The sequence below is a fragment of the Cucurbita pepo genome, chromosome 11, assembly GCF_057944985.1.
Source record: "Cucurbita pepo subsp. pepo isolate OVF chromosome 11, ASM5794498v1, whole genome shotgun sequence".
NCBI lineage: Eukaryota > Viridiplantae > Streptophyta > Magnoliopsida > Cucurbitales > Cucurbitaceae > Cucurbita > Cucurbita pepo.
The window spans coordinates 4413943-4426881 of record NC_141808.1 but is presented as its reverse complement, the minus strand read 5'-3'; the positions used below and the strand labels follow the sequence as shown (position 1 = coordinate 4426881).

Here is a 12939-nt window from a genome sequence, read left to right as displayed (position 1 = left end):
TAATTGCAAATAACTCTGAACGATAAGAGTACAACTTTAAGGTTATAGTAGAGCGGCCTAAAATTAATAAACGAATATCTAACTCAACAAGTTACCATAAATAAAATATAAAATATAAGTATTCCAATTTCTATCATTTAATCAAAAAAAAAATGAATAAATAAAGTCAAAATTATTTAACCAATAAATAAATAAAATAAAATAAAAATAATTTAACCAATAAATCAATAAATAAAATAAAAATAAATTAAGCAATTAATAAATAAAACAAAAATAAAAATAATTTAACCAATAGGTTGTAGGACGCAGAACGGTTGTTTGAACCTAGACAGCAACCTCTGTGGCTCTCTGCATCGGCAACCAAAATCCTCCGGAGTTCGAAGGAGAAAGAAGAAGATTGCGAACAAAAATGTCGTCTCTTGCCACATTTCAACTACTACTACCCCCATTTCCCTCCTCCTCCGCCTCTTCTTCTACCAAACCAACCTCTTTTCTTTGTCTTCTCCCCCTCCCCACTTCGCCTCTACAGCGCCGCGTCCACCTTAATCGGAATTCGCAACATTTTCATGGAATTCCACTCGAACACAGATCGAAATCTGGGCGGAAGTTCGGATCCTTCCGCTGCTTCTCGGGTAATTTCTTATTTTGTCCCTTTTTTCATTTTGTGCTCCGATTGTTCCTCTTCAGTAGGTATTGCAGTTTTTAGGGCTTGTTTATTTATATTGATTGCTGTTATCTGATGGAGGTTTGTGACGAAGATGCAGAGTTGACTTTGTGAAATTTTATGTCTGTTGTTCTGAATTGGATTAGTTTGGAACCGGTTTTTATTAAGAGTGTTGATTGAATTGGTTACTTTTTAGGGGAGGATATTGATGGAGATTAAGGGGAAGAAATTCAGTTCTCGTACCTTATGAATTGGGTTTTAGAGCTTGTGAGGATAGAGGTTGGGTTGCTAGTTTATCTTTGATGGATTTTGCTCTCCTAACTAAATGGTTGTCATGCGTGCAAGGAGTAAGCATGAACTTTATTAGAATGTGATTCAAATTTGATATTGATGATACTTGATTCTTTGGAACATTGTTTTTTAATATTAATTTCAGCCAAATGATGCTGATATTTGAAAACTTTGTGTCGGTAAAAGTGAAATGCAATTGAAATAACCATTGGTCATTTTGAATCAAAATGGGTTGGCCTAGAAGTCAATTAGGACTATTGTAAATAATAAAGGGATCAATGGGTATGGTTACCAAGTTTTCTTGACGAGAGTCGAATAGATATGATGTGAGAATAGTGAGAATAGTCAATGTGAGTCTTATCAAAAAAAAAAAAAAAAAATAGTCAATGTGAGATTCCACTTCAGTTGGAGAGGAGAAGGAAGCATTCTTTATAAGGGTGGAAACCTCTCCCTAGCGCTTTTTAAAAACTTTGAGAGAAGGTCGAAAGAGAAATCCTAAAAAGGACAATATCTGCTAGTGATGGGCTTGAGCTGTTACAAATGGTATTAGAGCCAGACACTGGGTAATGTGCTAGTGCGGAGGCTGAGCCTCGAAGGGGGATAGATACAAGGCGGTGTGCTAGCAAGGATGGTGGGTCCCAAAGGGGAGTGGATTGGGGGGTCCCACGTCGATTGTAGAAGGGAACGAGTGCTAGCAATGACGCTGGGCCTCTAAGGGGGGTGGATTGTGAGATCCCACATCGGTTGGAGAGGGGAATATCCATTTTTTTTGTTCCTACAATTTTTTTTTTTTTTTTTTTGCTAGTGGTGGGCTTGGGCGGTTACAGGCAAAATGCACCCCGCCTTTTGTTCCTACATTTTTTTTTTTTTTTTGGTAATGCCCTTGTTATATTCTTTTATTTTCTCTAGAATGGGTTTTCCATCTTCTAAAAAAGATCATCCATTGGCATCGTACAAATTTCATGAGGATTTTTAGACGTTCGAATGCTATTTCATCTTTGAAAACATGAAAACATAATGCTGTTTTCTGTATGGCAGCATTATCTCCCGAGCTGAAAACAACAATCGACAAAGTCGTTACGTCGGAGAAAGTCGTTCTGTTTATGAAGGGATCAAAAGACTTCCCACAATGTGGATTCTCTCATACAGTAGTACAAATATTGAAGTCTTTAAATGTGCCCTTCGAGACTATAAACATTCTAGAGAACGAACTATTAAGACAAGGACTGAAGGAGTATTCAAGCTGGCCAACCTTTCCTCAGCTGTATATCGATGGAGAGTTCTTTGGTGGTTGTGACATAACAGTTGGTAAGTTTATGAACACATCCAAGGCTGGATACATTGATATTATCAACAATGAGTATTGAAAACTCTTATTTGAAAAATGAAATACTTAGTTTATTAGTTAAAAAGAGTTCCCATTTCTTGGTTACAGAAGCATACAAAAGTGGAGAATTGCTAGAAGCGTTGGAGAAGGCCATGTGTTCTTGAAGGCCGTTGAAAGATAAGGTTTGGCAATGCTTGACTTATTTTTTAGTGATGGAAATATGTATATCAATATGACATTTATGTTACTCAAGGCTTTATGACAAAAGTTAAGGTTTGTTTTAATGTTTACTTCTCAAATGGTTAACTAAGAAAGGGTTGAAAGGAAAAAGAAATGAAGTTGAACTTAAAGAACCCAAGATTTTATTCATACACGATCATCTAGTTTTGGTCTTGTCCTCTCATCATCTGAATCCCGAAAGGCAGAACATCAGAATCCAAGATTTTATTCAAGAAGGTTAGCTACATGATCATCTAGCCTTGGTCCTCTCATCATAGAACTTAAGATTTTATTCAAATTAGCTACACGATCATCTAGTCTGGGTCTTCATCTGATTTCCGAAAGGAAAAATGTAAGAACTTAAGATTTTATCAACATAGTGAGCTACACGATCATCTAGTCTTGGTCCTCTTATCATCTAATTCCAGGGAGAACGTAGGAACCCAACAGATAGGAAACGGAGGGAAGAAATGATACCATCTTAGTATTAACCTTCTGTGCTAACTCCAGCAAGAGCGCAACAAGAAGTTCCAGAATTTAACCCCTAAAAGCTCCAATAGCATGCGTTGAATTGTTTCATAAGCCATTACTATTTTTAGTTGCAATTTTAGTGATAATTCATACGATTATATGATAGTCTTAAGTTTTTAATAAAAACCATTTGGAAGTTTAGGGAAATTGAAGTTATATATTAATTACCGTGCTTTGTTCGTGACTGTACCGATCAAAATAGTATACATGATTTAAAATTGGGTGACGTAGTGAATAAGCCACGTTATTCCCTATATGCTTTTTGGGTCATCATTTGTGACACAACCAACTTGCCTTTACATTAAGTAAAGTCATTCGGCTCCACCTTGCCTTTATTTGGGGCCAAGTTCTCTCATGTTCAACACTGCATCGTCATCTCAATTTCCAACAAACCTATGCATATTATGTCATTCCATGTCTCGGTACAGCTTGGCCATGTTAGCTTGCTCGAATACATCCATTGAAAATTGACCCATGTGTCGACTATCTCATTGGAACATCCCAAACATCCATCCATTCGAGTTCTCATCAGGCATTAGACTCTCCCGTATCCATGCTAAACCATTTACGGCACCGTTCTGCATAACTAGAAGAATAATTTTTTCTCCATTGACATATTTGAGCTAAACCCCTTCAAACATGAGTTGTCACCATAATTTCTTTTAGGAAGTCATTCTTGCATTTACCTGAAAAATATACCAGCCTTTTTTAAGAAGCCTATGAGGACTTGAATTAGCTTTCATCTCCAAGAAGTTAGCCAAACAATTCATTCGAGGAACTAATCGTATAAGACCTTTGTTTTGACAGAACCAATTGTACCAATATCATCTCTAATTTTCTTGAAACAACAGCTCTTTTGTTGTTAATACAAAAACATTAAAATTAAGAATCCTTTGGAGCTAAACGAACAGTAACGAAACTAACAAACGACGATGATAACGACATAAAGAGGTAGCGACAACAGAAGCGAAGATCACAGGCTGCTATTGAAGCTAAAGCTTGGGTTTGGGTTCCCAAAGGAGACCCATCACATTGGAGAGGTATCAATTAGATGTAATATTGAACAAAAAACAACTCCAGATACAGAAATACATCTTCCTGCATCAGTACATGTTCTACTCGTGGAACAAACAAATATCAACAATATTACAACAGAGTAAAGTACATTGGCAAGATCTCTCTCAGCTATCCGAGCACGTACGAAGTATAATTCTACATGCTAGGAGTCAGTAATCCTACATGCTAGGAGTCATATAAGTATAATTCTTTTGTTTTAGGAGTCAATTGTGGCTCTCCCGCAGCACCTATCTATGGACTAACCTCTCAAGACACTGTTTGTGTGTTCAACTGTCAGAATACCATGGTTGCGGAGTTCGAGATATGCTGAAAGAAAGACACGTCAGCATCACGGGGAGAATCTTGATGGAGGTTACCGAAGTTTGGCTTACAAAATATACATGTGTTCTACGTTTGGCACTCGGTTTATGGCGTGGACTTGGTTGCTAAAGCACGAACCTCAGATTGAGTTGACAATAGCTTTTCTCTAAGAAATACATTATACTCGTACAAACTTTTCATACTCCTCAAGATATCAGACATACCGATATCAGAACTATCTTTAAAGTCTGCATTTGAAAATCCAGAAACAACTTTGAGCATAGGCATTCAAACAAAGAAATCATTCACAAATCCAAAGTAAATTAGCACTTTTCATCAATTAGTTATTGTGATGAAAACATGTTCCAAGACTAATCGTTATGTTCTTGACAGAAAAAACAGATATCATTCTTAAAGAAGAAGCAACAGTTACCTATTGAGGGCGGTGGCGGAATAATATCTTCAGGATGAGAAAAATCTCCCTTGAATGGAACAGTTAAACGTTGCTTCCCCTCATGGGTAGAACCAAGTACTTGATGGTGCAGAGGCTGGGATGGAGAACATGAACATTGGATGAGGAATGGTTCAACATTGAAGTTCCAATAATTTGATAATGGTTATTAAATCATTGTCTGTAACTTTGTCCTTATGTTGCCAAGGTAGCAGATTTTGAACCTCCCATTGAATTCTCAATGAGATTTTGTGCAGTTATCCATTTTTTTATCACCAAAAGGAGGTTTTTTCATAATTTTTATAGTTCTCGTGTTCATTATGCTTCTGTTTTTGGCCCACTGAAAACGATCTGACCTATGGGGTGTTAACTCTTTGAGGACGGCTAAGAATGTCTCTTAAAAGGAGCGGACGGGGTCTTTTCAAGCATGAATAGAACGAGATAAAGGGGGTAGGCAACCTAGAGAGATGGCCATATCTCTTTTCTGAATGTAGTATCGAGGTTCAATTCATTTGGAAAAGAGATCAGGAGACCGTGCGAATGGTTGAATTGATGACTTCACTTCGACCTCTTAGTAGCTTAAGATTTTCAGATTCATATGGTAACTTAACATGTAGCCTAAACAATTGAACGAATTATAAACATGAATTCAAGGAAGATAGATTAGAATTGCATAGTCGAAATTTTCATGCTAAATATAACAGCAAAACTCACTCGCTCTTGCTTGGTTGCTATCGTTCTCATTTCACGGTCTGTAGCTGTCGCCTTCGGAGATATCATATCATGCTTAGCAGTCTGCATATGATACGTCTAATCAATTTGGAATTGGGAGAGATGGGGACTTGAAGGGAAGTTTCAGAAAATAAATTAGCTCATGTAAAGAATACAACAAGAACATTACCTCCTTGGTAAATCCATTTACATCGTGAAAGCTGATAGCAGTACTACTTCCACTCCTTAACCCTCTCTGGCGCGACGATCCATTCTTACGACTTGATTGACCAATGCAGTTGGTGCAACTAGACCCTTTTGATGGATCATTATAATCATTATCCAGTGCACTGTAGCCCCATGTATACATTACATATTTCCTCAACTAGAAAATAAAATAAGTCAGTTCACCCATCATAGTTCATGAGGTTTAGTTTCAGTTAAGCCTCTCGTAACCCACCCCAAAATTATCGTTCGCCGTTCGCCCACCAATACCACCTTACACAGAGAGAGAACCTCCCTAGACAGAGAATGAGGGGGACATATATGTTTTGTTTTAGGGGGGGCTTAAAAATCTAGTAGTCAAGCGAGGTAACCCTTTCGAATTAAACTAATTTCCCTCATTTAAAGCAATAGAGAACAGGAAAAGTAAATAATATCAATTGACTGATATCTCGATGAGAGGAAAAGAGGAAGAAAAAACACCTTATTCCAATGTTCTTGTGCTTTTCTTCGATTTCTAACTTTAAGCATAACACTGTCTTCGTTGCGGAGCTTTTTAACTCTGTACTCGAGCTACAAAACAAACCAAGTTAGTTTAGCGAAACAATCACTCGATCTCGAAGAAAGAAGTGATAATTGGTTTCAGTGTCAATTTATGCTTAATGAGAGAGAAACTGGAAGGCACAGTTGGTTGTTTCGCATAGAATTTTCTTTTCATTTCAAATTAAATCAATATCATTGACAAGCTCAATTGTGAAATAATGTCAGATGCTATGATGACAACTTATAACAGGTGTTGTATCATATATAAACATAACCCAATGCTATGTGACACAAGTTCTTGCAAAGTAAGAAACTGGAAGAGGAAAGTTATGATGTCATAAGAAGTTTTAGTTATTATTTACAAGCTTCAGTTTCAGTTTTTGGGTAAAAGCCTTACCTGCACCAGAAGGTAGAAGAAAATGCTAAAAGTAATGCAATACAGACCACCAAGATCTGCAAGAAAGCCAACTGCATAGCAAAGAAATTGTGGGACCATCACAAAGTTAGTCAAATGCCATTATAAACATTAGTTACAAGATAAGATCTATTGGATGCATATAACTTGGTGAATCTTTAGCAAACCATTTACATTTAAACAGATCGATACGAGAATCTAGACATATTCATTCAAAAAAGAGTCATATTTAGAGGAAAAGAAGCATGGACACATGTATGACATAGAGGAAAAGGAGGAAGAACAAGCTCATTCAAGCGCTCGATTGGGAGATCTAAAGACCTATGAGACAAGACACAAGTTAGTAGTGTTGTCAACGGGGCGGGGCAGGAGATACATTCCTCATCCCCATCCACACGGGATTTTAATCACTTTTGAGGGTTGAAGTGGGCTTGGGGATTCCCCTAGGGGAAAATTTGATGGGTTAAATGAATGATTGAGATTAAAATTTAGAACAAAAAATTGATGGCAAACACATAAGATAACAAGTCATAGGGACTACTATTGTTGTTTTCTTGCCTGCAATTACATGTTGGAAAACATTTAGGGAAAAAAATAATAATAACCTCAATAACTGAGAAATAATTAACCCTCCCTGGAAAGAACGAGTTTTGTCGAGTTAACGTACTAGGGTAGCCATCCAAGTTACTAGAGTTCAATCTGCTTTTCCCATACATCTCATGCTATCCAGACTATGAAATGACATTATTTCAGTGATATAATAAGGTATCTAGGGGCATACATAACCAAATATATTAGTGGAATAGTACGATTGCAAGAGATTACCCAATCCCGGATAGTTTATTGTGGTAAGTAATGAGCACGAATAATTTCGGTAATACAGTAAGAACTAAGTGGAAAATTTTAATAAAAGAAGAGGTGGCAATCAGGCTGTTCATGTAATACTTGGCACAATATTGAGGTAGCTACAACATCTGAATGAACAACCATCCTTATCTCAAGATCCAAACAATTCAGTTTATTTGTGCAAACATACATAAAGAAGCATGTAAAGGAGGGTGTGTACATGTGAATGAAGCAAAACACTTACCAGGACCGAAAATATTTTGACACTCTACCTCGACAATGTATGAAGAGAGAAGATTGATGTACAAGGTGATGTTCAGTAGTCCATCATTGGCATTTTCAAGGGATAATTGGAGCTCATTGGTATTCTGAAAGGATGAACCTGATACAAACTCATGAAATAAAGGCTGCATGAGCTTGGAATCCTGGTTATTACGGTATATTCGTGGAAATAGGTTAAATTGCACGATATTTGCATTCTTCCCTCTGAATGTAACTGGTGTATCATCCAAATTGCTTCTATTTTTTAATGTTCCACTAACAAAACTTTCCTGATTCTTTTGAACATGATCCTTAGAAGAGAAGTTAAACTGAAATCCAACAGCACTTGCCGGGTTATTTGGAAGATCGATAAACTGCCATGAGATATAAATATCATCCTGAATGAAACGACATTTTTCGCACTTAACGCTTACAGTTGGCCCTTCACTCCTGTTTTGACAAGAGAAGTTTGCAAAATTTGACAGAGGCATTACTTTCTGTGCCAGAAAACCAGGGTTTCCGAACACAATAGTATCAAAACCACGTATATTTGAACAACTCATAGTCGAGACTGTAGTTATATTGAATTCCATGTCATTCACAAAGGAAACCAAGTCTGGTGCATTTGCGGCTTTCATGTTATGCACTTCGATGCTTCTCTTAGATATGATTTGGTAAAGCAGCCTGAGAAAGAACTGAAAGACCAAGTCAATATGAAACGAACATGGGAGAATTGATTTTAGTACACGACAGATGAAAAAATAAATAAAATTTGTACTTACGCAGCGAACAAGCCAGAGAAGACTATCCAACTTGCCATTGAGAACGTTCCACCAAGTTCAGTTTTACGTTTTGTAACTACCTTTTGGTCATCCTTCAACACAGATAAGGTTGCAAGCTAATTAATAAAAAGAAAGAACATTTATGCATAGGACTTTCCACTCCAAAAAGACTAAAAGTATGCAAGTCCAAAACGAAACCTCAGATAATAGGTTATGCGCTGCTGTTAAAATCACAAACAAAAGGGAAAGAAACAGAGCCGATATTCAAGGAGACCCATAAATGCATCGAGTTCTTAACAGCTAAGCTTGAGTCGATATTCATTTAAAATGCATCGAGCCGATATTCAAGGTTATGCGCTGCTGATAAAATGCATCGAGTTCTTAACAGCTAAGCTCAATGAAATATAATCACAATCCCCCGCAGTGACTTCTATTTCTCCCACCAGAATGACCTCCCTAAAAATCTCTTTGGGAACAGCTACTATACCAGCAGTTTAAAACAGAAACTAAAAGGACAATTTCAGTGAATGTTTGTAGGGATTTTCTTGACGTGGTACAGAAAGGACTGTGGTCAAATTTGGATGAGTTGGATCCTTTTTTTCTCTCTCTCTCATTTTATAAGAGACAATTTCATAGCAATGTGAATGTACAAAAGAATGGGAAAACCCCAATCCAAAGAAAGTCACAAAAAAAAAAAAACCCTGGATTGTAAAGAGGTAACGCTATAGTAAGAAGGATGAGAGAACATTTACAACAGGGAACCGTAGAGAAAACTATAGCATAAAAAAAACGAATGAAAGAAGATTCTTTGTCCTCGAAGATCTGCTGATTTCTTTGCTCCCACACTTCCCAAAAGAAGGCTCTTATAAAGGTCAGCCAAAGGATTTTCTTTTCTCTTTTTTGAAGGATGGCCTTAAGCACATGAGAGAAAACCAAGAGGATTATTTGGGAGGGCCATGTTCAACCAAAGGAAGAAAGGATGAGGCTCCAAACATCTGTCGCGAATTCACAGGAGAGGAAGATTAGGCTTTGGGATTATGTACTATTTTTACAGAGGGGGCACCATTTGGGAGACAGAGCCATGTAAGGCATTCTCCTTTGAAGGTTATCTTTTGTGTTTCGTGCTCGGTGACTGAGTTCCCAAAGCAAAAACTTCAGAGAGGAAGATTAGGCTTTGGGATTATGTACTGTTTTTACAAAGAGGGCACCATTTGGGAGATAGAGCCCTGTAAGGCATTCTCCTTTGAAGGTTAACTTTTGTGTTTCGTGCTCGGTGACTGAGTTCCCATCGAAAACACTTAACCTTTTTCGGATAGGAGTCTTCCCAAAAACTTTATCTTATCTTCACTTGCTGATGTACAAAGAATCTATGTTTCCAAACGCAAGAGGAAGAGCTCATGAAAGAGTAAAATCTTCAAGAGGATTAAGACCAGTAGAACCTTTGCGTCCTTTTATTCTGGTTCCAATTTTGGATGTGCAAATCTGAATTCTCAAAATCATTAGAGTACTGTGAGAGTACTAGTTAGGGGTATATGGGTAAGATTAGTATGATATTAGTAAGGGAATAGTGGTCATTAACTAGGGGTGCCTTGGTTATAAATAGAGCGTTTTTGGGACCTTAGAAGGAAGGGAAGGATTTTGGGTAGTGTCCATTGTGAGCTTGGGAGAGAGACAGTCCTCTAGAAAGGCTATTGACGTTGTAACGGCTTGTGATATTGCAATATAGTTCAATATAGTTCTATACTTGGTAAGTGGTATCCTAATAAGTATCTGATTATTAAGGCTTTACTATAGGGAGAGGTTGGACCTTCCAGAAATCTAACAAGTGATGGTAGAGTTTGCTGACTGGACCTTCCTTTTCTACATTCACATATGAACTTGAAAAGAAGGCTAGGGAGAGGTTTCCACACCCTTATAAAGAATGCTTCGTTTTCCTCCCCAACCGATGTGGGATCTCACAATCCATCCCCCTTCAGAGCCCAGCATCCTCGCTGGCACTCGTCCCTTCTCCAATCGATGTGGGACCCCCCAATCCACCCCCCTTCGGGGCCCAGCGTTCTTGCTGGCACACCGCCTCATGTCCACCCCCCTTTGGGGCTCAGCCTCCTTGTGACACATCGCCCAATGTCAGACTCTGATACCATTTGTAACGGCCCAAGCCCACCGCTAGCAGATATTGTCCTCTTTAGGCTTTCCCTTTCAGGCTTCCCTCAAGGTTTTCAAAACGCGTCTACTAGGGAAAGGTTTCCACACCCTTATAAAGAATCTTCGTTCCCCAACCGACGTGGGATCTCACACAACACTTCCTAAATTGTTTGTTGTCTACAATGCTGCAAAATAATTTGTTCAACAGATTCAACAATGACACCCCAATCACTTAAAGGATTCCTCTAACGAGTCTCTTGTGGCCTCAAGTTAAAGAAGAACCAGAACTTATCAGAAAAACGCTAACTAACTTTGGGAACCCCGGGAAAAGTAAAATAAGCTTCAAACTGGTATTATCCAAAAAGGTACTTTCTTAATACTTTTCCCTTTTTCTCATCCATACAAATTGGAGGTTTGTAAGGAGTTCCTTCTCCCTTATTGTATTTTTAACATCAATAGAAATCTTGATGGTCCATAGTGTTTGATTGTCAGCTCTTTTCAGCTCACCTGGTTCAGACATAGATTACTGAAACTTTATGAGTGCCATAGCAGAATTCATGAATAACTATGAACTTCATCAAACTTAGTAACGTACATTAATGCCAGTGAACCCAAGAAGCTCACAATTAATTCTAGCCATAAAGTTCAAACAAAACCGCCATAATTAAAGCCATACGTAACCAAAGCAAAGCCATTAACTTCCATGAAATGTGAGAAAAAAAACTATATAACCCATCAAACAAGTGTAAATTTCTAGAAGATAGAGCTAAGAGCTAACCAGCCAATGTCTTGTAGAAAAGCAAATATCCAGTCTGCTAACCCACCATCTCATCCTGAACCAGATATTTCTGCCATCCCCAAGCTTCGTAAATCTAAGGAATATGCAGAAAAAGAGCCAACAAAGCAGCATGACCAGAGTAGCCTTAAGAAACACAGCCTGAGACTGCGTGATCTTCCTGATGGAATCAAAGGCGAATATGATCTCTGGGAAACTAACAGCAGAGTTCTCGAGCCGGCCTGTAGTAATGGCCGAAGTACCGCTGAAAACAACACAGCTGTTGCTGGTTCGATTGAGAAGCTGCCCTGGTGGGCATGCACAGAGGCTGCCATTGTAGCGGAAGCTATTGCTTGGACATGACATTCGCGATCCTTTAACAACAACCCAGAAATTTAACCTCGAGAAGCTGAAATGGGATGTGGGGTTTCTGAATATCAATGCACCCCAACACTTCGATCACAACTCTAGTTCTCGATCATTAAGCCTACAACACGATACAGCTAACTTCCGAATTGGGTTAGTTTTGATTTTCATGGATAATCATGGAACAATGATAACAATGGAGGAAACTAAAAACCCATCAAGCAAACAGGAAGAACACGTCTAATTCACCACAGATTAAACCAGGAATTGGGTTATTGGGTGAATCAAGAAACACCTAAACAAAATCGGTAATGGGTTTCCAGATTTTTAACTCATCCTTTCCTTGATTTACCCAAACGTGGGCGAGAATCTACGAGCTGTGGAGGGCAATGAGAGAGAAAAGAGATAACAAATTGGTGGCCGCCTCGTGGGGTTTCTGGAAAAATCGTAATGGAATTGGATTACCTTTTAAATTTCTTTTTACCTTTTTCTCCCGTTTGATTCTGAATTGTTTTGGAGAATGTGGGTCGAAGTTATGAGCCGGTGAAGAAACGAATTGGGAGGGAAATAGAAGGAGGATCATATCGTGAGTTGTATTCTGTTCCTCCGTGAACAACGGTCAATTCTTTCTATCATTCAAACCCAAATAAGAGCACGGCTAATTGAATCGACATTGGAAGCTGCGCGCTCTCATGGCCATCTCCTCCTCTCCATGTAAATTTTCAATAATGGTTCAAATTGTTGGTCATTTTCAACGATGTGTACGTTTGAATTCTTTGATATCATAAATTTTGTATTTTATGTTTAAAATGTTTTTAAATTTTTAAAAAAAATTTAAAAATATTAATTATCTTTAATTTTGAGTAGAAAAGATTAGTATATTATTTCAAAACTACCTTCCATATTAAATTTTTAATATTATAATCAAATAATACTCTCTACATTGTGATTGGGATGAGGCATTTTGGAAAAACCAAAGTCATAAGAGCTTATGCTAAAAGTGGACAATATCA

The 12939-nt window shown here is 37.9% G+C and overlaps 2 protein-coding genes across 3 annotated transcripts; one reads left to right on the top strand and one right to left on the bottom strand.

Annotated features, from left to right (window-relative positions):
* Window positions 1–294: 294 nt before the first annotated feature.
* CXIP1 (CAX interacting protein 1) lies at window positions 295–2566 on the top strand. Its single transcript, XM_023691033.2, has 3 exons — window positions 295–632; window positions 1994–2263; window positions 2391–2566. Exons 1-3 carry the CDS (start codon window positions 410–412, stop codon window positions 2444–2446), a joined length of 549 nt encoding a protein of 182 aa, XP_023546801.2. The 5' UTR covers window positions 295–409; the 3' UTR covers window positions 2447–2566.
* A 1452-nt stretch (window positions 2567–4018) lies between these two features.
* Window positions 4019–12652, bottom strand: LOC111805799 (uncharacterized). 2 transcript variants are annotated; one of them, XM_087128502.1, is made up of 9 exons: window positions 12411–12652; window positions 8641–8732; window positions 7842–8542; window positions 6734–6804; window positions 6277–6366; window positions 5762–5956; window positions 5575–5655; window positions 4843–4957; window positions 4019–4657 (listed from the first exon to the last, which is right to left on the bottom strand). In XM_087128502.1, the coding sequence occupies exons 1-9, from the start codon at window positions 12507–12509 to the stop codon at window positions 4515–4517; spliced, it is 1587 nt and encodes a 528-aa protein (XP_086984628.1). In that variant the 5' UTR covers window positions 12510–12652; the 3' UTR covers window positions 4019–4514. The 2 variants fall into 2 exon arrangements, with proteins under 2 accessions (XP_086984628.1, XP_023546800.1); XM_023691032.2 differs by having other exon boundaries at window positions 11564–12639.
* Between the last annotated feature and the right edge of the window lie 287 nt (window positions 12653–12939).

Bases quoted from the DNA above. Each gene is read 5' to 3' on its own strand.
- CXIP1 (XM_023691033.2), top strand. From the start codon at position 410: ATGTCGTCTCTTGCCACATTTCAACTACTACTACCCCCATTTCCCTCC. The intron at 633-1,993 runs GTAATTTCTTAT...TCTGTATGGCAG, and splicing joins ATCCTTCCGCTGCTTCTCGG to CATTATCTCCCGAGCTGAAA. The intron at 2,264-2,390 runs GTAAGTTTATGA...TCTTGGTTACAG, and splicing joins TGGTTGTGACATAACAGTTG to AAGCATACAAAAGTGGAGAA.
- LOC111805799 (XM_023691032.2), bottom strand. From the start codon at position 11,926: ATGTCATGTCCAAGCAATAGCTTCCGCTACAATGGCAGCCTCTGTGCA. The intron at 5,957-6,276 runs GTGTTTTTTCTT...TTTATTTTCTAG, and splicing joins CACAAGAACATTGGAATAAG to TTGAGGAAATATGTAATGTA. The intron at 5,656-5,761 runs GTAATGTTCTTG...TATCATATGCAG, and splicing joins TAAATGGATTTACCAAGGAG to ACTGCTAAGCATGATATGAT.